Source organism: Meleagris gallopavo, chromosome 7, assembly GCF_905368555.1.
Source record: "Meleagris gallopavo chromosome 7, MGAL_WU_HG_1.1, whole genome shotgun sequence".
NCBI lineage: Eukaryota > Metazoa > Chordata > Aves > Galliformes > Phasianidae > Meleagris > Meleagris gallopavo.
Genome location: NC_139410.1, coordinates 21966596 through 21988563, shown reverse-complemented (window position 1 = coordinate 21988563; position 21968 = coordinate 21966596). Strand labels below are relative to the sequence as shown.

The following is a 21968-nucleotide window of genomic DNA, read 5'->3' as shown; positions in this document are numbered from 1 at the left end:
TGGAGCCGAGAGATTCCTTTTATACAGCCACATATCTTACATCCCATATACATATATGCCTATACACACACATACATCTCTGCAGCTGCCAGGACTCACTGGCAGATGCTGTCCTTCTCAGTGAGGCGCTCTCCCTCCTGCTGCGGTGCTGGTGGCCCCGTAGCTGGGCTCTCCCTCTGCACAGCATGGAGGTGGACGGTGGGTGTGCTGGGGTCTTTGCCCACCCCCTGGCTGGGGTCGCCAGCCCCGCACTCGGGGTGGTGCCGCTGGATGTGTTTGATGACCTGGAACTTCTGCTTGGCCTTGTAGGGGCAGTAGCGGCAGAAGAAGGGATGCTCGTTGGTGTGGGTGAGGTAATGGTGCCGCAGGCCAGCCGCCCAGCGGAAAGCCCGCCCGCAGGCATTGCAGACGTACGGCTTCTCCTCGCTGTGTTTCTTCAGGTGGGTCTTGAGGAGGAAGCGAGTCTTGAAGGCCTTTCCGCACTGCTCGCAGATGAAGGAACGCGCGTCCCGGTGTCGTGTCTCTTTGTGCACCCGCAGTGCGTCTGCCCGGTTGGTGCGGTACTCACACTCGTCACAGCGGTACGGCTTCAGCCCTGTGGCAATGGGGATAGTGCTGGGGTCAAGGGGATGCTGTCTGTCTCCCACAGCCCTTCCACGGGGTCTCAACATCCCAATAATGGTCCCAAAGACCCTCCCTTCACCCTATCCTTGGCACTACTGCCTACTTCCCTGCAGGCTCCCTAAAGCTCCCCCATTTCCAAGGGCTCTGGGGTCTGTGTCACCCCACTTTTCCTCTCATCATCTTCCCAGCACTGGCGTGCAGCCCCAAGGCAACCCCAACCCATCAGCATGCCGGGACATACTGAACAGTCGTCTACCGTGTCTCACATGGGAAGCGTGGAGTTGGGTTTATGCAGCCCCATGGCCCTCCCCTGCCAGCAGTGCTGGAGGTGCCCCATGGCCATACCCACCTGTGTGCTTTGTCATGTGGTATTTGAGCTGATTCACCCACTTGCACTTGTAGCCACAGTCTGGGCAGAGGTATTTGCGCTCTTCCTTGTGGATCCGCATGTGGTACTGGACAGAGGAATATGGGGCACGGTCAGGACAAGGCTATGCCACCTGCTGGAGGGGGATGCAGGGCCCTGCGATGCATGGGGCTCGGAAGCAAGCCTGATATCTCAGTAATTGTGAGCAGCCAGAAGGGCTGTTTGGTAGCCTGACCACAGGGTGTTCCACAGAAGGGTCAGGATCAGACCCTGCTGCTGCTGAGCGCACTCTGTCTCAGGACACAGGATTTTCTTCGTAGTTTGGCACTTAGGGCACAGCTCAAACTGAAAAAAGACCAGCAGAGCTAGCCCTGAACAGACTGCATCACAGCAGCCTCGCCCAGGTGACCCCAAAGGGCTCCAGCTCTGCTATTAAAAAAGTCAATACCTCTTTTAGTAAAGACAGGCCATTTTCCTTCCATTACCCCATGCCCGACTCTCTTGTTCTAGGAAAGGCCCTTTAGTGTGAGAGGATGATAATCACATACGAATCGGAGCAGAAAGAACATGCAGCCACTGTCCCCGAGTATCACATTGCTTTGCATCAGCACCATCTGCTTGCCTATTCCCATATAAATCTCAGGAAAGAACAGAGAGGACAATATTTCCCCTTGTGAGTTTCTTCATCCCCAAACCCCGATGTATCTCCCAAGCCATCCCCAAGCAGGATGCTCACCTTGAGACGTGAGGGGTCGGCACAGGTGTACTTGCAGAGGTGACACTTGTAGGGCTTCTCACCTGTGTGGATGCGGATGTGCCAGGTGATCTTCTGCCTGTTCTTGGTGGTGTACTCACAGTCGGAGCACTTGTAGATGCGCGTCCCCCCGTGGCCCTTCATGTGCTGGTCGAAGACGAGCTGATGGCGGCAGGCGAAGTCGCAGAAGGGGCACTGCAGGGGTTTGTCCTGGGGGGTGGCCGGCTCGTGGCTCTCCACGTAATGCCGCACCAGCTGCTGCCGCTCCTTAGCAGCGAAGCTGCACAGCTCGCAGCGGTGGCTGAAATGCTGCTTCTTGTGCTCCTCCAGAGCATCTCGGCTGGGAAAGCTCTCCTTGCACGTGCCACACTCCAGGTGCGGGTGCTGCTTTTGCACGTGGCACTTGAGCGTGGCCTCGCTGTGGCACACGAAGCCACACTGTGGGCAGCCGTAGGACACCTTTTCCTCGTGCCGCCGCAGGACGTGCTGCTTGAGGGCCGTCTCAGAGCTGAACCGCGCCTCGCAGCGGGAGCAGCCGAAGTTGAGCTCGCCGTGGTGGCAGCTGTTGACGTGGCGGGTGATGTCGTTCTGCAGGTAGCTGCTGTAGTCGCACAGCGGGCAGAAGTGGGTGGGTGTCTTCTCATGCACCCGCAGGCGGTGGATGCGCAGCTTGGAGTTGGTGCCGAAGGTCTGGCTGCAGATGCCGCAGGCGATGCGGCCCACGCCGGTGTGCAGGGACTGGTGGGCCTCCAGGCGGTACCGCCGCGTGGTGCTGAACTCGCAGTAGAGGCACTTGTGAGGCTTCACCCCCTCGTGCTTGATGCGCACGTGCTGCCGCAGGCAGCGGGCCTGCTTGCAGGTGAACTCACACTGGCGGCACTGCAGCTGCGGCCGCTTGCTGTAGTGCTTGCGGTGCAGCTTGCGGTGCAGCCGCAGGGCTTTGGCCACTTTGGAGGTGAAGGGGCAGGAGGCACAGCGGAACTCTCCCAGTGTCACGCAGCCCCTCTTCTTGTGCGTCTTCATGGCTCGCTCCTGGTGGCAGGTGAAGGGGCAAGTGGGGCAGGAGAAACGCCTCTGTTTGGGCAGTGCGGCTTTCGAGGGGGCTGCGTCTAGCACAGGGTCACCGGGCTGCCCCATCTCAGCGCTGGCTGTGTGCCCCCCCGGGAGCAGGGTGCTGTGGGGTCTGTCCTCCTCGGGATGCAGGAGGTGCTTCTCAGCACAGTGGTTCTTCAGGGCCCGCTGAGAGCGAAAGGCTTCAGGGCACAGTGAGCACCAGAACTGCTCCAGGCTCCGGCAGCCGTCCTCCACGTGGGAGGTGATGGTGGAGACCCGGGAACACACAAAGGAGCAGGCATTGCAGTGCAGCTTCCCACCCTCCAGCCGGTATTTCTCAGAGGGTTTCCCAACCTGCAAGGGACTCTCCATTCTGCTTGTCTCAGCTCCATCCCCTTGCTTTGAAGGCTCTTCTGCCACCTCTGCACTGTCACCAGAGAGAGACTTTTCAGGGGAAGAACAGCCTGACACACGTTCCCCAGCAAAGAGACCATCCGACTCCTGCATTTTATCAGGCATCATTTCAGCTTCCCAGGGGGACTCAGGATGTCCAGGCTCCTCCATGCCTCCCCTGTTGCTCTCCGCTGTTTCTGTACCGTTATCACCCAGCTGCTCAGTAGGACAGTGCAACCCAGCTGCCTCCACAACAGCTGGTTTGAGGACCTTGTTCTTCTTCAGGAGGACTGGGCATTTTTTGAGGAGGTGGGTGTTGAGTCCCCTTTGCTGCTTAAAGCTGGCACCACACTCGCGGCACACAAGTGGGGTGCGGTGATTCTGACAGCTGGCTTTAGAGTGCAGTGACATGGACTTCTCCTTCCGTGTGATGTAAGAGCATTTTTCACACTTAAAGATCTGACTTTCTGACTGCACCACCAGCATCTGGACCCTTCCCTCTAACACCAGTGTCTCTGCCTGCTCCTTGTCCTGCTTCCGCAGCGCCTTCAGCACCGATTCTGAACTGTTTCTGGTGTCATCGCTGGAGGTGGCCACATCCTCTGGGACAGGTGGACGGCTCTGCTCAGCTGTCTTCAGCACACTGAGCCAGGCCTCTGGTGGTTCACCTTGGCTGGTCTCTCTCATCTCTGGGCCTGCATCCAGCTTGCTGTGGTCTGAACATGACCTCTCAAGGTGGCCTGTGGCTTCTCTTACAGTGTCATTTTCCTGGCTGGCACCTGCTGCTGCGCTGTCCTCCAGCCTCAACATCTCATCCTTGCATACATCTGCCCCCTCTTTCTTATAGTCCGGGATGTCTTCGAGCGCATTGTCATTGTCCTCCAAGCCAAGGTCACCCTGGGAGCCCAGTATCTTGTAGGCGGCAGGAGGTTCCTTGCAGGAGAGCATTTCCATGCTCTCCGGCTGTGCCATGCAGGCATCTCCAGTCAAATGTTCCAGGATGGGATCAGATGAGACATTTACTGTCTCCAAGTGCAACATGCAGCTCTCTGCCACATCCTCAGAAGTGATGAGCTCAGCTGGGCCCGCAGCAGTGTCACTCTGCATGCTGTCATCAATCATGCATCTCTGCTCCCCCTTGCCCACAGCTGTCTGAGCCTTACTGCTGCCCTCTGATGGAGCAGCATCCTGGGGCACCGTGGACGCTTGCTGGCAGCCCTCTTCCCCCTGGGACTCCGACTGGGATGGCTTCACTTTTGCCCACTGTTCTTTGCTAGAGAAGAGGGAGCTGGCATCCACACGCAGGGCTGCTCCAAGCTCGTAGCCAAAGACAGACTCGGATGAGCTGATCTCCAGCTCCTTGCTGGCATAGTTTTCCAGCCAGTCCTTATCACCAGGCACATAACCGTGAATCTTGCGCTTGTGGAAGAAGAGGCTGGTGTTGCTGAAGGTGCAGTAAGAGCAAAGGGCGCAGCGAAACTCCTTTTGCTTGGTGTGCTTGCAGTTCTCGTGGTTCAGCAACGCCTGCTTGTACTTGGTCTGATAGGCACAGTACTGGCACTGGAAGATGGGCACTTGGTAGTTCTGCGAGTGCTTTGCCTGCATGTGCTTCTGCAGCTCGTACTTGCGCTTGCAAGCAAAGCCGCACACCTCGCAGATGAGACTTTTGCCTTGGTGCCGCAGCTTGTGGCTGCTCAGCTGGTCAGCACGGTGGCACCGGTACGAGCACTGGTTGCACTGGTACCTGTGGGGAAAACAGAACTGGTCAGGCAGTGTGGGGAACCAGAACAGGCTGAATCCTGTCAGACAAATGGAGCTCTGCTTCCCCGTCTCAGACACCTGGGGAAGGAGTGCTCTTAGGTTTGCTGGGCCTGACCTTTGCAATTTGGGCAGCTCAAACCGCAAGCAATTCCTCTCTGTTGCATCCCATGGCACTGCTGGTGCTTTATATCCCCAACCTGGGGATGGGAGATAGAGTCCCTGGGCATCCCAGAAAGTGACCCTGTCACTCCTGATACACGCTTCACAGCAGAAGCACCTCCAGCATCCGTGGAGGCAGATTAGACCCACAGGATACTAAGGTGATAGCGCAGAAGTAAAAACATTTTTTAGCAGAGTCCTGCACAAGCCCAAACTGGCCTTGGCACAAAAACATAAGCAGAATGCAAGAACCCAGGTTTAGAGCTGCACTAATGTAATGATGGTACTGAGGCACTGAGATACCTTTGCCTCCAGAGCACTATGCTGACAACAACCTGCAAGCTCAAAGACTGCATTTATTGTGTGCCACGCAGAATGGGCAGTAGTTGCAGCCCAGAGCAGCAGACTCCTGCAGCAGGATCTGGGAAGCCCTAAAATGTTGCCAGGCCAACCAGCCTAGGAGTAGTACCGAAGATCACCAGTGTGCTTGCGCATGTGAACGTTCAAGTAGTGCTTCCACTTGGTGATGTATCCACACTCAGTGCACATGAAGTTCTTGTCGTTGGAATGGGTCAGCATGTGCTTGGACAGGTAGCTCACATCGCGGCACGTGAAGTCACACAGCTCACACTTATGAGGCTTCTCTCCTACAGAGGAAAGAGAAATGTTCTCAGTACAATAATCAGATATGGCAGCCTCCCCTGAGGGTAACCAGCTCCGCAGGAGCTTGGGGTAACAGCAGGGGACACAATGTGACTTCAGCCAGGATTGGTGGGTGGCAGAGCCATCGATAGGACCCAGGAATCCTGACCCAGCCCTCCCTGACCTCCAGGACCAGCACAAACCCATGTCCCAGCTCGGCTCCAGGTGCCCCGCAGCAGGCACTCACCTGTGTGCAACAGCATGTGCCGGATGAGCACCCTCTTGTGCGCAGTAGCGAAGGCACACTCAGTGCACTTGTGAATCTTCTCGTTGGCGTGCATCTTGCCCACGTGGTCATGATACTCCACAGGGTTGAAGGTGGCATAGGGACAGAAGCTGCACTGGAGCTGCTCACTGCCTGGGTGCCCCTGCTTCTTATGCTTCCGGAAAACATGCTTGTTGGAGCAGATGAAGTCACATTGCTGGCAGTGGAAGGCGTAGTGGGTTTTCCGGTGAGCCTCCATGGCCTCAGCAGTGCCGAAGAGCAGTGAGCAGGCATGATACTTGCACTCCACTGCCTTGATGCCGTGAACATCCTTGAGATGACGGACAAACTCCTTCCTGTCCTCCGCACAGTAGTCGCAGCCGCCTTGGAAGCAGCTCAGCCTCTTGGGCTCAGCTTTGTGAGTCTTCAAGTGTTCTTTGAGGGCCTGGCTGAGGCGAAACTTCTCTTTGCAGACGGGGCAAGAGTAGACATCGGAGTAGAAGTTGGAAATGTCCTCATGCATACTGGCCATGTGGCGGTTGAGGGCATTCTTCTCCACCGAGCTGTAGTGGCAGAGCGGGCAGCGGTGCGCCTTCTCACCTGTCTCCCGCATCATGTGGATTTTCAGCTTGCTTTTACTGGTGAAGTACTTGTGGCAGTTGGGGCACTGCAGGCTGGGGTCAGGGTAGTGCAGGTGGAGATGCTCCACCAAGTGTGTCCGCTTCTTGAAGCACCGCTTGCATTCGGGGCACATGTGGGTTTTGTAGATGTATTCTGAGCCCTCTGCAACATCTCCTGTGAGAGCAAAGGAAGAGCCATCAGCAAGAAAAAGGACACAAGCACAGGCAGATATTCCTTCCCTGACCCTGCTGTGTTGAGACACAGGCTTATCACATACAGTCAAGCAGCAGCCAGGTACCCACAGAGATCATCCCCATCCTGAGCCACCAGAATGGTTCAGGTGGGCTCTTTCCAGCTCAACACTTACAAAAGTGATCCAGTGCAGCCTAAATCAGACTTGCTTGTATGTCCCCCAAAGTCAAGCAAACCCCTCAGGTTCAGCAACAGGAGAGAAAGAAGGCACCTAATGGGCAAATAGGCTGCTGGATGGCATAGGACCTCCTGGCCCCACTATGCTGTACTACTTGCTCATAAGCAATAGGCCCAAGCATCTCTCAGCACAGACACACAATCATACCTTTGAAGTGCTGAGCCCAGGTCACCTTGGCTTTGTCGGCAGCCTCCTTCCTGTTCTCTTTGGCCTCACCCTCACAGGGGCTCTCTCCATCCTCCTCCAGTGAATCATCCTCATCACTCTCTGAATCCTCTTCTCCGGCAGATGCTTTCAGCTCCTCCATGGAGCCCTCCCCAGTGCCTGAGGTATTTGCTGGCCCCGTTTCTTCTGAGGCAGCTTCCCAGTCAGGGTGACAATTCTCTGCCTCCTTCCGCCCTTCTGTGTCAGGGAGTAAAGACAAGAGACCGTGATGCTGCAGGGGGGAAGAGCCACCACCCCTAACCCATACACATAAAAAAATTTCCTGGCTCTCTAGGGCACCTTGCTACTGGACCACTTGGCTCTCTAGCCCTCCAGCAGCACAGCTTTGCCGTCGTTCCCCACAGCTTTAACTCCAAACCCAGCCCCTGCAATACCCACAGGCTCCTGACCCAGCTTGGGTCTCTAACTCAGCTATACCTGATGGCAGAATGCGGAGCTGTTTGAGGGGAGCTGAGCTGGGAATGCTGCTCATCACAGATGTCTCCACGATGTGGCTCTTCCTGTGCTGCCAGAAGAGCTTGGCATTAGCTGTGACAAAATCACAATGGCCACAGTGGAAGGGGAAGTGGGTGCGGTGGTGCTGTTCCATGTCTGGGCGGCTGGGAAACAGCAAGGGGCAGGCTCGGTAGGTGCAGGACACAGGGGAAGTTCCATGCAGGAGACGTAGGTGGCTGCGCAGCTGCTTGCGGTCCTCTGTGGCAAAGCAGCAGCCCTTCTCAGGGCAGGGCAGAGCTCCCTGCGGGCCACGGTGGGTCTTGAAGTGCTCCTTGAGCTCACCAGGCTGTGCAAACGCCTCCTGGCAGATGGGGCACAGCAGGCATTCAAGAGCCGAGCCCTCTGGCACACTCGATACTGGTGGTTCTGAGCCCCCTGGCTCATTCTGGCCCTTACTGGTGGGTGCTGGCAGCACTCCAGGTAGCCGCAAGTGCTCTGGTGGTGGCAGTAGCAGACACTCGTGCTGGGACAGCAAGGAAGCCTCCTGGAAGCTCTGTCCACACCTCTCGCAGAAATATAACTCCACCACTTTGACCAGCACCTCTGTACAGAGCAAGGATGATTGTGAGAAAGGGCTTTCGTCAGGCCCAGAGCTCGGTACTGGTGGTTCAGTTCCAGCTCTGAACAAGAACAATAAAATTACATTGCCATGAATTACAGGTTTGAGAACAACAGTTCTTTCCCTGCCCTGAGAATCCCATGCCGCACAGTCCCACTGCAGGAGGAGCATCACCGTGAAGGTGACCACACTGAGTGGGTCTGTTCCTTAGCACCTCTGAAGCACAGGCAATGTTGCTTGGCCTTCTCTCTAGTAGGATGCCTCAGGTGGGCAGCATGCTGGGGGATGCAGCAGGATAGAGATCTCCACCTTTATCCTCTCAAAGGCTCAGAGCAACCCCACAGGCTTCTCCAAGGCTCCCTGGGCCAGTCTTCCCCACCTTGTGCCAGACCTGTAGTGAGTGGCAGCAGCTGCTCATGATACACACGGGCTCAGTGACCCGTGGGCACCATGACATCCCCAGGGTGCTGACTAGAAGGAACATGGCCAGCTGACCCCCCATCCCACTGCTTGGCACCGAAGTGTCCATGCCTCCCTCCCCACACCCAGTACCGGTGCCATTGGCCGTGTTGCTCAGAGTCACGTTGCCAGACACAGCCTCGATGAAGATTTCTACGTTGCTTCCTTCAGCCGCAGCCCCTGCCCCAGGCAATGACGCCTCTGCCAGCACCAAATCCTGGCTCACGGGCAGCGGGGCAGCCCCATCCGTGGCAGTAGGGCTTCCAACCGCCCCTGCTGCTCCCACTGCCCCCGGGGAGGGCAGGAGCAGCTCAGAACACAGGGCCTCCATCTCCTCGCCCGCAGCCGGAGGTGCAGCCACTTCTGCGCTCATTGCCCCTTAGTCAGAGCCGGGGCACGGGGGTTTCCTGGCTCTGGAAGAGAAGAACGAGATCGAATTACGAGGGATTCCGGAGGGTGAACCAAGGGCCTCAGCACCACCTGCCCCCGTGCTCTGACACAGGAGCCTCACATAGGGCCTGCAGCCGGCCCGGAAATCTCATCCGCAGCCCAGGAGCAACGCAGGGGCTCAGGCCCAGCCCCGATCCCGTGCCCCAGTGCTCCCCAGTACGGCCCAGCTGCCCCCCCCCCGCCATTGTCCCCACTCCCACCTGCAGGTCCGGCCCGGCGCATCTCGATGGTACCCGCGGCACAGAGCGTCACCCTCGGCGCTCCCTACGGCCTCCTCCTCTCCCCCGACCCCGTTCGGCGGGTGAGTGCCGGGAGCCGCCGGAAACGGAAGTGTGGGAGGAACCATAGAGAGCGGCACGGCGCCGGGGAGAGCGGCGCGGAGGTGAGGGTGAACGGGTCGGGGCTGTCCCGGGGTGGGGGCGGCGTGCGGTGGGGGCAGGGCCGGGCCCGGCCCTCTGGGTACGGGTAGGCGTGGGGCTGTACGGGTGGGCAGTGCACTGGCCCTGTGTCCGGACGGGGCCCGGCGTGGGATGAGGGTCTCGCCTCAGTGCCCGACAGGCGGCCTTTATCCCGTGGCCGAGGGCGAGCTTGGAGGTCTGCGACTGAGAGTCTTTGCCCAGAGGAGAAAGGAAGGGGAATACACCGGTGGCCTTCAAACCTGCCAGCTGCTGAGCAAGGGGAGCCCTGGGGTTGGGGCCTCAGCCCCTCTGCCTTGTGGCACACAGAGCAATGCTCCCCTTGGGGTCTCCGTGGCTCCCTGACATCAGGGCATGTTGATGCTGCTGCCTCGGGCCTGTGCCAGCTGCCAGCAGCAAAGAACGTGCTCTCAGCTCAGTCTAGGGACACACTTGAGTTTTTCCAAGCAGTAAATCCCCGATACTTGCAGTGCATGGGGACTTACAATGATTTAAATAACAAAATGGTGTAAAATGTGAGGCTTCTCGTGGCAGAAGATGCAGCGGATGCTTTGAGAAGATGCCTGGTGAAGGCCAGGCATCTGCAGGCTACCCATCTTGCCCTCTGCTGCTGTAGTACTTTGCTCCATCATTCAGTCCTTCCCCACTCTCTTCTCTGCCCACACAGGTTGGTTGATGGAGTGTGGAGATGCTGTGGAAAGGAGCACATTAACCTCCCACAATGCCGTTTTCTGACTTTGTTGTGGCACTGAAGGACAACCCCTACTTTGGGGCTGGGTTTGGCCTCGTCGGGGTAGGCACAGCCATGGCATTGGCTCGGAAAGGGGCTCAGTTTGGGCTGGTGGCTTTCAGGCGCCACTATATGATCACTTTGGAGGTGCCCAGCAAGGATAAGAGCTACCAGTGGCTGCTGAACTGGATCTCACATCATGCCAAGCGCACACAGCACCTGAGTGTTGAGACCTCGTACCTGCAGCACGAGAGTGGGCGCGTCAGCACCAAGTTTGACTTTGTCCCCAGCCCTGGAAACCATTTCATCTGGTAAGGAAGATCAGAGGGAGAGGGAAAAGCAATCCGTGGAGTTGCCCTCATTTTGACAAAGAAAGTCCAGTTTGGAGGGCTCCTAGTGCAGAGACTTCTACCTCCTTCTTGTGTCTGAATTAGGAGAGGGGGTTGGAAGTAGCTTAGGGAGTTTGCACCAATCTGAAATTGCTTTTTCACCTGAGGTGACCCCAGGCTATGCCCTCTGTCTGGATGCAGACAAATGGAAATGGAACCCAAGATTTATCCCACCCTACTGTGCCTAGCCAGTGTTGGACATGCTAGCTCTGAGTTCCTCTTGCTGAGCCCTACCATGCCTGCTTTGGGCACAGAGAACAGCACCATCCCTGGTTGATCTGGCTGAGAGGTGAAAGGCAGAGGCTGAAACTTGTGCTTGGTTATGTGCTGGTGTGAGCTGTGGCTTGTGGCTGGAGGTGGGCTCCATCCCTCAACCTTGTCCTCCTGTTCCAGGTATCAGAGGAAGTGGATTCGCATCGAGCGCAACCGGGAGAGGCAGATGATTGACCTGAACACAGGAACTGCCTGGGAGTCTGTCACCTTCACGGCATTGGGCACCAACCGGGAGATCTTCTTCAACATCCTCCAGGAAGGTCTGTAGGCAGCTGTGTGGGACTGTACTGGGAACGGCCCCTTCCTAGAGGCCACTGGGGCCTCATAAGAGAGCCTGTTCCCTGCCAGCCATCCCCTCTGCCTCTTTCTGCAGCCCGGGAGTTGGCTCTGCAACAGCAGGAAGGGAGGACAATCATGTACACAGCCATCGGAACAGAGTGGCGGCAGTTTGGATTCCCACGCCGGCGGCGGCCTCTCAGCTCTGTGGTGCTGGAGAAAGGGGTGTCAGAGAGGCTGGTTGAGGACGTGAAGGAGTTCATCGACAACCCGAAGTGGTACATCGAGAGAGGCAAGGCTCCAGTGTGGTGTCCTCTGCTTGCCCAATGCAGCACCTTCCTCCTGTCCACAGATAGCCCAGCTGTGCCATGTGAAGTCCCTTGTGTGTCTGAGCCCCTCAGCCTGGGCACAGAGCAGTGCTCTCATCCCAACTGTGACCATGCAGTACACACTCATCCTTAGCTCTGCTCCTGTCTTAACGAAGAGCACTTAATATAGCCAAGCACAGGGGAGAAAGGAAGGGACAAGCACAATCAGGGGCCAAGCAGAGGCTGCTGCTTATATCCATCCCTGCAGCTTCTCAGCACTCTGCTGCTGTGCCTGCTGCAGCCCTGCTTCATAGCAGTTTCCAGCTTCTGGTCATCAGCCTGATCTCTTTGTGAGCTACCCCGCACATACACTCAGCTCTCTGGCATCCTGCCATGTATAGGGGTTAGATAGACTACTGGGAGTAGGTTCTTCCTGCTCGGGTTCTGCAGTCTACAATCCTGGGAACCACAATAAGTCATGGAGTTCATTGCTCCTGCAGTGCTGCTGTGGGGTAAATTTGAATGCCAGTCCTCTCTGTATGCAGCTGCAGAGAGTTTTTGTCCTACTTCTTGCCTTCCTCTGGTACATCCTCTGTTCATGCTTGGCACAGCCCCCCTGGCACTGAGGGAGAGGGCTCAGAGTAACACAGCTGGTTCCTAAAAGGACACTGTCTTCCTAGGGATCCCATACAGAAGAGGCTACCTGCTATATGGTCCTCCTGGCTGTGGAAAAAGCAGCTTCATGTGAGTATTGCTAGCTGGGTGACCCTGCTCTGATGTGCAGCAGTCCCTGATGAGAAGATGTAGATGGGCTTGGGTTTGAAATGCAGCAATGAAGGAGTGGGCTGTGTCACTATTATAGGTCAGAGTGACAGCTCTGTGTGCAGGCTGGTCTGGCAGTAGGGCTCATATCTACTGTCCTTGCCTGATCCCCCCTGGGGAGGTCTGCTACTGGACAGGGAGAGCCCATTCTTCAGCTTCCCCTGCCTTCCTCTGCTGCAGACTTTCTTCCTGTGATTCATTGCTGTGGTTTGTGTCCTTCCCAGTACAGCCCTGGCCGGGGAGCTGCAACACAGTATCTGCCTGCTGAGCCTCAGTGACCGCAGCCTCTCTGATGACCGACTCAATTACCTCCTGAGTGTGGCACCACAGCAGAGTATCATCCTTCTGGAGGATGTGGATGCTGCCTTCATCAGTCGGGACCTCGCTGCTGAGAGTGAGTGGTGATCAGTTCCTGGGCCAGGCATTGGGATATTTGCTGGCTTGGTGCCGGCGGGCAGGAAGGGGGCAGCTCTCAGAGGTCTCACGACCAGGCTGGAGTTCACTCCATTTTGGCTTGGCCTTATGAAGGGAGCATTTGGTCCCTAATTCCAGAGGTATCTCAGACAAAGACACTTGTTTGAAAATCTGGCTGTTTTCAGCATAAGATGGCCTTCTCCTTCATTCTCCTTTTGGCTTCACAGGAGTGCTGTGAGGCAGGGAAGGTGAATGGGCTGCCAACCAGGAGGAGGCAGAGGGTCAGCCTAGGGGGATGGAGGGAGCAGAAAGCTTGGCTTATGCCTCAGGTTATAAGCAGGTAGCCCTCAAGACTGCTAGGTGAGTGGCAGATGGATATGATCTCAAACATCTCTATCCACAGACCCTGCTATGTACCAAGGCATGGGGCGCCTGACCTTCAGCGGCCTCCTCAACGCCCTGGATGGCGTGGCCTCCACAGAGGCCAGGATTGTCTTCATGACCACCAACTATGTGGACAGGTCAGAGCTGCACTCTGGGAAGAAGCAGGCAGGGGTGCATAGGAAAACCTTCCTTCTGTGGAGCCTTTTTGGTGACCTTTATGGAGGCCTATGTGCATCCTCGAGTGTGAGGACTGTAGATTAATTTTTGTTGGCTGCATAGTGGGTGTCCTGATCCTCCCTCAGGATGCAAACCCCTAATCAGAACAACTCCTTGCTGGGGCCTCTTCCTTGCTGCTCAAATCGTGTTGTGCTGGGTACTTCCTTCAGGAGAAGTACCAGCCTCCTGCCTGCAGGAATCTGTGGGTTTTAGGGTTGTGGCTGTGCTGAGTGAGAAGCTGGTTCCGTGCAATCCATTCAGTCATTAGGCAGTGGCCTGGGCTCACGGCACATATCTGTGCTCAGGGAGCCAGCTTATGTGCCTTTCAGACACTGATGTGGTGGGCTTTGCTTGCTCTAGATTGAGCTAGCCTAGATCACTGTTCACGCAGCAATCCTGGGACACAGATGAGCAGAACTGACAACTTCTCACCCTCAGGAGCCTACCATTCCCTTTTCTTTTGGGTTGATTTCCTACCTTGACTGTGAGAGCAAATCTCTTCCCTACCTTTACCACAGTGCACAGGGCCTTGCAGATAGGCTGTGCTAGCATGGGGGGATGCTTCTGCTAGACCCCTCTTTCAAAGGCACTGTGGTCAGGTTGTTGAAGGCACGCTTATGTCTCGACAGGCTGGACCCAGCCCTGGTGCGGCCTGGACGTGTGGACCTCAAGCAGTATGTGGGCCACTGCTCCCGAGGGCAGCTGGCCCGCATGTTCCAGCGCTTCTATCCTGAGCAGCCCCCAGCTGCAGCTGAGCAGTTTGCTGAGCAGGCGCTGGCAGTCTCCAAACAGATCAGCGCTGCCCAGGTACAGGGCCACTTCATGCTCTACAAGACAGATCCTGGGGGAGCCATTGAAAACATACACTCCATCCTGCCGTGACCTAAGGTGAGCTCTGCCCTGCCGTGCTGTGAGGCCTGGAGATAACTGGGACAAGGACTTGGACCATCCTGGGGATGCTGTGGAGCTGCCCAGCCACGTGAGCCAGGTCTCTCCCTCTACCTCACCAAGGCCTCGTCTTTTTGTTAAAATATATGGAGCCAGAGCTTCCAGCTCTGTAGCAGAGTGAGGGGATCGGCTCTTGCTGCTCCCTAGGCTTGGGTGCTACTGTACACACCCTGCTCACTGCCCTTGTGCTGGGATCGTGAGAAGCTGCCGAGGCTTCCAGATGTGAAACCATAACTTATCAACCCGTTCCTCGTGGGCTGATACTCCAAAAGAGAATTTTGCAGGGGCAGGACACTGGGGTGATGCACTGCTAAAGAGAGCTGATGGTCTTTGAAAAGATGGTCTTCATTGATCTGTGAACAACCTTGTAAGGTAAAGTGCACAACATGGCTCTTTGCCCTCCAGTCCCCTTGCTTTTGTATGCATGCTGACAAGTGTTGGTTTTGTTCCTCTGCCTGTTATTTGTCCCACCACCCACCTGCTAGAGCCCTTCTGACCTTGATAGATGGGAGCAGCATTGCTCCAGATACTTCTCAGGGTTGCTGAGGCCTGGATCCCTGTTCTGGAGGAATTGTCTCCAAGGTACAGTTCCTGGTATAATGTAGAGAGGTGCGGGAAGGAGAGACTGAGCTGAAGGATCAGTCTGGTCTCTGGCACCTCAGGTCCTCCTGGGGCTATCTGATTCTCTGGGAGATAATTCAGTAACCCCTTTGAGAAGGGAATTTGCTTACCCTGTACTGCTGGTTTATTTCCTCTCTTCCTGTTTGTGGCAGGGCTGCCATCAGCCTGGTGCTGCTGTGTGCTTACTTTTCAAAGCTGATCAAAATCTGTACCCCAGAAAAGGGAGCAGGAGAGGGAGCGGTGTGGTCAGTAGTGCAGCCAGGCCAGGCTGGAGTAAAGAGCAGAAGTCCTCTGCTAACAGCCCTGAAAATGCAGTTGGGGAGGGGAGGCCTGATCCGAGCACGTTCTGTCCTCCATCACCAGCACCACCAACCCAAGTCCCCCCCCTCCACTACCACCACGAGAACACAGGAAGCAACTTGTGTCACTTTACTTGCTTTTAATAGTGTTAATGTTACAGCCACCATCAGTGCCTTTCTGCCCAGCCTGAGTACCATTGCCAGTGTAGCCTCACAAGAGCCCTGTGAGGTAGGTCAGTAACAGCACAGCCCCACCTGTGCTGGGAGCAGGGATGCCAAATGCCAAGTGAGAAGCCTCAGGGCATGGTGCAGGCTCCACTTCTCCCTCATTCTAAATCACCATCCTGGACAAACTTTTAGAGAAAGGACTGGACATCTGCTGCTTTGAAGTTTCTCAGACACAGAGCAGGGAAGGCATATCGCAGCCTTGCTCTTCCCCAGAACACCCCGCCATGCTCTTCAAGTCAGAGTTAAGTGCTGTCTTGACAGCCTGTACCTGCTGTTGCCAAGATGTTTTCTGGAAGAATTTATGTTTGGCCCAAGTTCATTTCCACACACTAGTACAGAATTTCCTCTGCTCCAGGCTAACAGCAAGTGAGTCAGAAAGGTGAGAGCCCACCCTTAATCCCTTCTCCCTGACAAAAAAAAAAAAAACAAAACCCTCTCTTCTAACAAGCATAGTGTTTGACTGAGGCTACTGAAGACCTTGCTCACTTTAATTTCTGTGGCTGAATTCCTATGCTCCAACCATGACAGTAGCTTTCCCAACAAGGAGAAAGAAAAATTTGACTCGCTGCAGGATGCCAAGGAGCTTGGCAATTGGAACATGGTGATTTTTGATCTGTTAAAAGCACAGTGAGTAAAAGGAAGATGATAGTTATCTGTGTGAGAAGAGGGGTTTGTTACAGGGGCACAAGGCACAAACGAGTGCGAAGAAATGAGTATGGTCTACGTGAGTCTGACAGCTCACACTGACAAAGCAATGAGGCAGCATCCTGCTATCTAGGAGACTTTCCCTGCATGTACAGAATAGGAGGGAAGGGAGTTATACCAAGGATCAACACTTTGCTCCAAACAGCTAAGAATAGGAGTAGGAGGGCAAAGAAAACAAAAGGAACAGGCTCCAGAGAAGACCCAACAAATTAATTTAATAGCAGTGTCCCACTTCAGAAATTTGGGATTCCTGTCCTGTCTCTGCAGCAGGACATGGCTTGAATCTGAAACAGCAGCAGAAGGAACTGCAGAAAAGCAGCTGAAGGACAGGGCAGAAGCTCCAGCTAAACTCAAGCTTCCATGGGGAGCAAGAGCCAGCACCAGGCCTCAGTCACTGGATAGTCCTGACCTGCTAAAGCATTGGCTTAAACTTAATTTAGCTCAGGCTGGGGCTGAGAAGAGTCATGTTATACAAAGGACTTGCCTGGCCAAGCCTGTGAGTTGAGCAGCAGTCTGCACCACAGAAGAAACAAAGTCATCTCTAAGGAGCAGGGACAGTAGCTGAGAAGGTGCTCAAAGAACCAAAGGATGCAGCAAGATGAGCTGCAGTTTGCTGCCCTGGCACAGCTCATTGCCTGGTGCCACCGTGGCTCTGCATGGATGCTCAGTTCCAGAGAAGGTCCTGCACAGCTTTGGCTGCTATAGCACCATGTCAAGCTAATTCCACTTGTTTCTGTAGTTATGTATGTTTCTTGGCTCACAAAAACAGATGATGGATGCATGCTGGTCCCTGGTCAAGCCCTCCTCTGCCTGCATCCTTGAGGACTAAGGCTGCTGTGACCTGTCAGAAGTCAGCTTCTCCAGTGGTGGTGATAGCCAGTTGCTCACACCAGGCAGCCTGATACTTCACTCTACATGAACCGTGGAGAGTTCACTTGTCCCAAGCTGTGCCAACTGCCTCCTCTCTCCCAAGTTGTGTGGTGACTTCTTGCTACTGCTCTTTGCCATTCTTGTTATTAACAGCCTCTCCCAGCCCAGCCCCTTACCCCTCCTGCTAGGAACTGCTCTCCTTCTCCACAAAATGGGCTTCTCGACGTCCACTCGGCCTGAACGTCCCTCGCCCTCTTGGTGCTCTGTGGTAGGAGCCACGATCCTGCACTCTGGACCTCTCCCACCTCCCGCAATCCCAGGGCCTGTGGTGGCTCTGCCAGTCAGGAGCTGCTCTGTGCTCACTGCGGTTGAACACCAGGTTCTCCTTCTCCCTGCTTTGGGCTTCAGCACCTTGCTCCGGGGTCCATCTTTCCATGTTATTGTGTTCCTCTTTCAAGTCCACCGCACCCGCTACTGGTGAAGGATCTTCAGGGAACAGCTCCTTTCTTTCAGCCGAGGCAGCCGCCTTGCTTCTGGTGTGAGGCTTTGGAAATTCCTGACAGTGCCTCCCACCAGGTCTTCTCTCTGGTCTCTGACCAAAGCCTCTGGGCACCCTGGAGCCATGGGACAGATGACAGGCTTCCCCTGCCGCTTCCTGCGAGCTGCTGCAGGACTGCCTGCCCTGGCCTCTTGGGCCTGGCCTCTCCCCTCTGTGCCTCTCCCTCTTGCTCTGGGGTTCCTTGGGCACAGCAGGCCTCTCTGCCTGCCCAAGCTCTGCCCTGCTCTCTGGAGCCCTGGCTGGCTCCAGAGCTGAGGCCTGGCAGGGTGCCTGAGGTGCATCCGCATTGCTAGCACTCACCAGCAGCTCAGAGGCAGCAGCTGCCTGGCCTGGATCAACAGTAGCTGGAGGCTGAAAGAAAGAAGCCAATGGTTAAGAAAGGGACTGGACAGTCCCAAAGCAGATGACAGTGTTTGGCCCTCAAGTCCAGGGACCTCCTTGCTGGTGTGGAGCTCAGCAGCTCTCTGCCCCCAGTGCCATACCGCCTGGAGGCTGATGAAGTAACGGTTCTTCTCTGCTTCGGGGTCAATGATGCCCCCTTTCTCTTGCTGTTTCTTGAAAATTAAGCGCAGTTCTTCTTGGTGCTGCAGCATCTTGTCATCTGGCCTGTATGGCTCCTGAGTGGCAGACAGCAAGAGGGGTTAAGGGCTCTATCTATATGGGCAGTCAGTTAACAACATCATGAGCAACTCCCCAAACCCTCATTTGATCACACAGCACCCAAGCAAACTGTCTGTTTGCAACATTTGACCCACTGAGCCTACAGATTCACATGTAGTTCCCTGTCTCTGTACAGGTACATGTTACTGCAGACCCACTGTTCCCTGCATTGCCTGCCTGAGGACCTCCTGCTTTGGAGCAAGATGCAGAGCAATTAAAAATCAAGAACCCCAGAACTCACCACATAAACTGGAGTCACTCACCTGAAACTGATAACATCTCAGTGGGTACAGGGACATATTTAAGGAAAGCTACAGTTGTTCTCTTAGAGCACACAGAACATAAAGGTTCCATTCAGGCACTCTACTTGATGGCAGAATTGTCTCTCTCCCCCACCACATCTGCTTGCTTTGGAGAGCAAGCCAACAACACTACATATCCTCACTCCTTCCCCATGCAACAGCTACATATCTTTTGCTTCCCTCTGCTCTTATCACATTTGAAGGTGTGTCCCTTTTCAGTGGCAGAAGGCTCCAATGGCTCCCTCTGAATAGAGCACAAGATGCAATTTGTACATTTGTGTGTTTTCCTACAGTAACTGGTAGAGCACGTTAATGAGCTCCAGCTGGCACTGCTTGTTCATGTGTTAAAGTGTCCCAGTTGAAGCTACCCAGAGAGTGGGCACAGCCAGGCAGATAAATCCCCATCTCTTACCAGTGGGTGCTGTGGTGGTGGTGCTGCCTTCAGGGCACAGAGGTCATAAACCAAGGTTTCCCGGCAGACAGGGCACTGCACGCCGACGTTCTGCAGGGAGGTGAGAGGTGAAACCCTAGGCAGCAAACCAGCCCATGCACATCCAGAGAATCCCCAGGTTGGAAGTGAAACAAACAGGGCAGCCTTCTTCAACTAACCACAAGCACTTTTTTGCTAAGGCAGGGAGGCCCAGGGGGATTCCAGTTTGTAATTATGGTTGGAAAGGGCTCCTGGAGCTCACTTGGTCCAATCTTCACTGATTCTCTCAGCGCAGGCACAATGCTAACCATGCTGCACACGGCTGCTGAGTCAGGATGGCCTTTGTTCCACATCCCATAGGGAGTGACAGATAATTCATGAGAGCCTGCGCAGGGGATCAAAACCCAATACCTGTTTGGGGGAAGGTGCCAGGTGCTGTTCTCTCTCCTCCTGCTGCATGAGAATCTCCTCCTCCATGTGCTGGGCATAGCGGGCCAGACAGTGGGAGTGGAAGTAGTGGTAGCACTGGGTCTTTGTGAAGGCTTCCCTCTCCTGTGGACGAGAAGGGGAATTTAAAGGATGTTCCCAGCACCTAGCTGAGGTGGGTTTTCACTCCCATGTCATCAGGGATGTTATTAATGGCAGAAACAGCTTCTTCCACTGGGCTTCATCTGACTCACTTCTCAGCCAGCTTGAATGGCTTGAATACACATGCCTACCTGGAATCCATACAGGCAGATCACACACTGGCCATGAGGAATATTGTTGTCAGTGAGAATCTCCTTCCCCTTCTGTCAAAGCAGAAAAGCAAGCATTTTTCTCACTGGCCTCCACATGGGCCCAGACTCAGGCCTCTCTCATCTCAAAGGGAGTCAAAGAACGGCTTGCGTATCTGCCTGCCTCCCTTCTCACCAGCTCTCACCTCAATCAGCTCATATAGCACCTCTGTCCCCAGCCTGGCTTCAGCAACATTTCTGAGGGTCTGCAAAATCCTACAGCAAAGCAGCACAAATACTTAACACAGACTGCCACACCTTTTCACTCTTCCACATGCCTGTCACCCCACCATAATGAGAAATAAAAAGAACGTCATCCACCAGGGTTTGCCTACAGTGTGGGATGGGCACAAATGCAAGCACATATTCCCATGCTGTCCGCAGCTTTTTGTGCACAAGTGTGCAGGAAACAGTTGTCATCAGAGAAATTGCAAGAGTGAGCTTGCAAACTGCCTCAGCTTGAGCTCACCCAGTACTCTTCAGCTTTAGCAAATCTAAGGTTTTGTTGATCCGGTGGGAGCAACTTTAATGCTGTGCTGGTATCTAAATCTCTGCTGCACCAAGGACAGGAGCATACAGGCAGCAGCAGGCTGCCTGAACACTGCAACTCAGTTCAGTCTTGTCTCTGTCACAGCTGGACCAACATCTCTGAAGGCCTGGGAGACTCCAGTTACATTTCAGGAGGACAGCAAGGGAACAAACCATTCCTCAGAGTCAAACTCAGCATCAGGGCTGACATAAGATTTAACTCAAGGTGCTTTGAGAGCTGTACGTATGTGTTAAGAGAACAGAGGGCCCTAAAGGCATTGAGAGAAGGCTCTAAGTGCTGTTAACGCCACCACTCCCCTCTCGGCACTCACTTTTGGATTTGCTCATCTGACAGCCCCCGCGGGTTGCTGATGGAGATGTCTGGAGCCTCGTTGGGATACTAGAAAACAAAACAAACCAACAAAACCCAAAACGCACCGAGGAAAGCAGAGATAGAGGACCGCAAGGCCCAGCTGGGATGGGAGCCTACCTGGGGGGGCACGGCAAGCACCAGCGTGCAGCGCACGAACTGCGAGTCCTGGTCCTGGGCTGTGGCGGGGTGCAGGGTGATGCTCACCTCCCAGGGCTCGGACCTGCGGGCGGGCGGGCGGAGGTAAGGCGCGGCCGGGGAGCGGGGCCCGGGGGCCGCAGGGCCCGGTACGTACCTCGCGCGGCCCCGTACCACCCGCAGCTCCTCCAGGTAGATGGACTCCAGCACCTCCACCTCGGCCGGCAGCGCCCTGCGAAGCACCGAGCGGTCAGGCGGCCCCAGGCATCGGCCCCGGGGAAGGCGGGGCGGGGACGGGCTGCCATTACCAGTCCGCCGCCTCCACCTCCTCGCCGGCCGCCGCCATCTTGCCGCCCGGCCCGGAAGCGGAAGTGCGACGGCCTCGGCTGTTGCTAGGCGACGCGGCGGCGCGGCCTAACGCGGCGGCGCGGCCTAACGCGGCGGGCTCGACCTCGGGCCGAGTTTTACTGCGGCCCCGCGGCCTTAAATCGTCGGTCCGTCGTCCGGAGAGCCTCGGCCCGACCTTGGAGCCCCGCTATGGAGAGGTACCACGTGCTGGAGGTGATCGGAGAAGGCTCCTTCGGACGAGTGTACAAGGGGCGGCGGAGGTGCAGCGCCCAGGTAAGGAGTGAGACAGGTACTAGGAGGGACTTCTGTAAAGAGCCTGGCTCCGTCTTCTTAGAAGTCTCCTACTGCCGGCCGTAGGGTTGCTGTTCAGCTTATCTCCAGGTTAAAGAAGCTTGGCCCTCCCGGTTTCAGCTCGTATGCCATGTGCATCAGCCACTTTGCCATCCTGGTGATCCTCAGCTAGGACCACTCCTGTTTGTCAGTGTGCTTCTGGCCACTGTGGCCTAACAAGCCCTAAGTAAAGGCTGAGAATCACTTCCTTCAGGCAACTGCCTGCAGTCCTGTTAATACTGCTCAGGTGGCTGCTTGTATTCCTTGCTGCCCCAGCTTCGAGGGGCCCAATGAACACATCTCATTCTGTGTGTTCACCTAGGAAATACTGAGTCCCTCTTGGGTTAAATGCAATTCCTGCCAGGGTGGGT

General features: G+C 55.5%; 4 protein-coding genes across 6 annotated transcripts in view; 2 read left to right on the top strand and 2 right to left on the bottom strand.

Annotated features, from left to right (window-relative positions):
• Positions 1-9591, bottom strand: ZNF142 (zinc finger protein 142). The gene is made up of 9 exons (XM_085228470.1): positions 9458-9591; positions 8901-9220; positions 7712-8332; positions 7217-7471; positions 6001-6813; positions 5581-5758; positions 1728-4935; positions 974-1079; positions 1-595 (listed from the first exon to the last, which is right to left on the bottom strand). Exons 2-9 carry the CDS (start codon positions 9178-9180, stop codon positions 96-98), a joined length of 5961 nt encoding a protein of 1986 aa, XP_085084596.1. The 5' UTR covers positions 9181-9220; positions 9458-9591; the 3' UTR covers positions 1-95.
• Positions 9510-18949, top strand: BCS1L (BCS1 ubiquinol-cytochrome c reductase complex chaperone). Of its 3 annotated transcripts, none has more exons than XR_014884500.1 (9): positions 9510-9639; positions 10341-10714; positions 11186-11325; positions 11439-11633; positions 12330-12393; positions 12696-12865; positions 13289-13406; positions 14115-14805; positions 18512-18949. XR_014884500.1 is itself a non-coding variant. In XM_085228524.1 (8 exons), the coding sequence occupies exons 2-8, from the start codon at positions 10395-10397 to the stop codon at positions 14365-14367; spliced, it is 1260 nt and encodes a 419-aa protein (XP_085084650.1). In that variant the 5' UTR covers positions 9510-9639; positions 10341-10394; the 3' UTR covers positions 14368-16012. The 3 variants fall into 3 exon arrangements, 1 of the variants encoding a protein (XP_085084650.1); XR_014884499.1 differs by lacking the exon at positions 18512-18949 and adding an exon at positions 14919-16012; XM_085228524.1 differs by lacking the exon at positions 18512-18949 and having other exon boundaries at positions 14115-16012.
• On the bottom strand, positions 15474-21321 carry RNF25 (ring finger protein 25). The gene is made up of 10 exons (XM_010713785.4): positions 21228-21321; positions 21077-21151; positions 20902-21004; positions 20744-20811; positions 20030-20099; positions 19827-19898; positions 19519-19659; positions 19090-19179; positions 18198-18332; positions 15474-18066 (listed from the first exon to the last, which is right to left on the bottom strand). Exons 1-10 carry the CDS (start codon positions 21263-21265, stop codon positions 17341-17343), a joined length of 1518 nt encoding a protein of 505 aa, XP_010712087.2. The 5' UTR covers positions 21266-21321; the 3' UTR covers positions 15474-17340.
• Positions 21302-21968, top strand: part of STK36 (serine/threonine kinase 36) — a 12340-nt gene continuing 11673 nt past the window's right edge. Inside the window, 1 exon segment of the mRNA XM_010713620.3 lies at positions 21302-21540. Coding sequence (XP_010711922.2) covers positions 21457-21540 — 84 coding nt within the window. The 5' untranslated portion in view covers positions 21302-21456.

Excerpts from the sequence above, each read along its gene's own strand:
- ZNF142 (XM_085228470.1), bottom strand. The coding sequence starts at position 9,180 with ATGAGCGCAGAAGTGGCTGCACCTCCGGCTGCGGGCGAGGAGATGGAG. Across the intron at positions 7,472-7,711 it reads GCTCCGCATTCTGCCATCAG|AAGGGCGGAAGGAGGCAGAG; the intron begins GTATAGCTGAGT and ends TCCCTGACACAG. Across the intron at positions 6,814-7,216 it reads CTGGGCTCAGCACTTCAAAG|GAGATGTTGCAGAGGGCTCA; the intron begins GTATGATTGTGT and ends TTGCTCTCACAG.
- BCS1L (XM_085228524.1), top strand. The coding sequence starts at position 10,395 with ATGCCGTTTTCTGACTTTGTTGTGGCACTGAAGGACAACCCCTACTTT. Across the intron at positions 10,715-11,185 it reads CCTGGAAACCATTTCATCTG|GTATCAGAGGAAGTGGATTC; the intron begins GTAAGGAAGATC and ends CTCCTGTTCCAG. Across the intron at positions 12,866-13,288 it reads TCGGGACCTCGCTGCTGAGA|ACCCTGCTATGTACCAAGGC; the intron begins GTGAGTGGTGAT and ends CTCTATCCACAG.
- RNF25 (XM_010713785.4), bottom strand. The coding sequence starts at position 21,265 with ATGGCGGCGGCCGGCGAGGAGGTGGAGGCGGCGGACTG. Across the intron at positions 20,812-20,901 it reads TGCTTGCCGTGCCCCCCCAG|TATCCCAACGAGGCTCCAGA; the intron begins GTAGGCTCCCAT and ends TTTGTTTTCTAG. Across the intron at positions 18,333-19,089 it reads CACCACCACAGCACCCACTG|GAGCCATACAGGCCAGATGA; the intron begins GTAAGAGATGGG and ends TCTGCCACTCAG.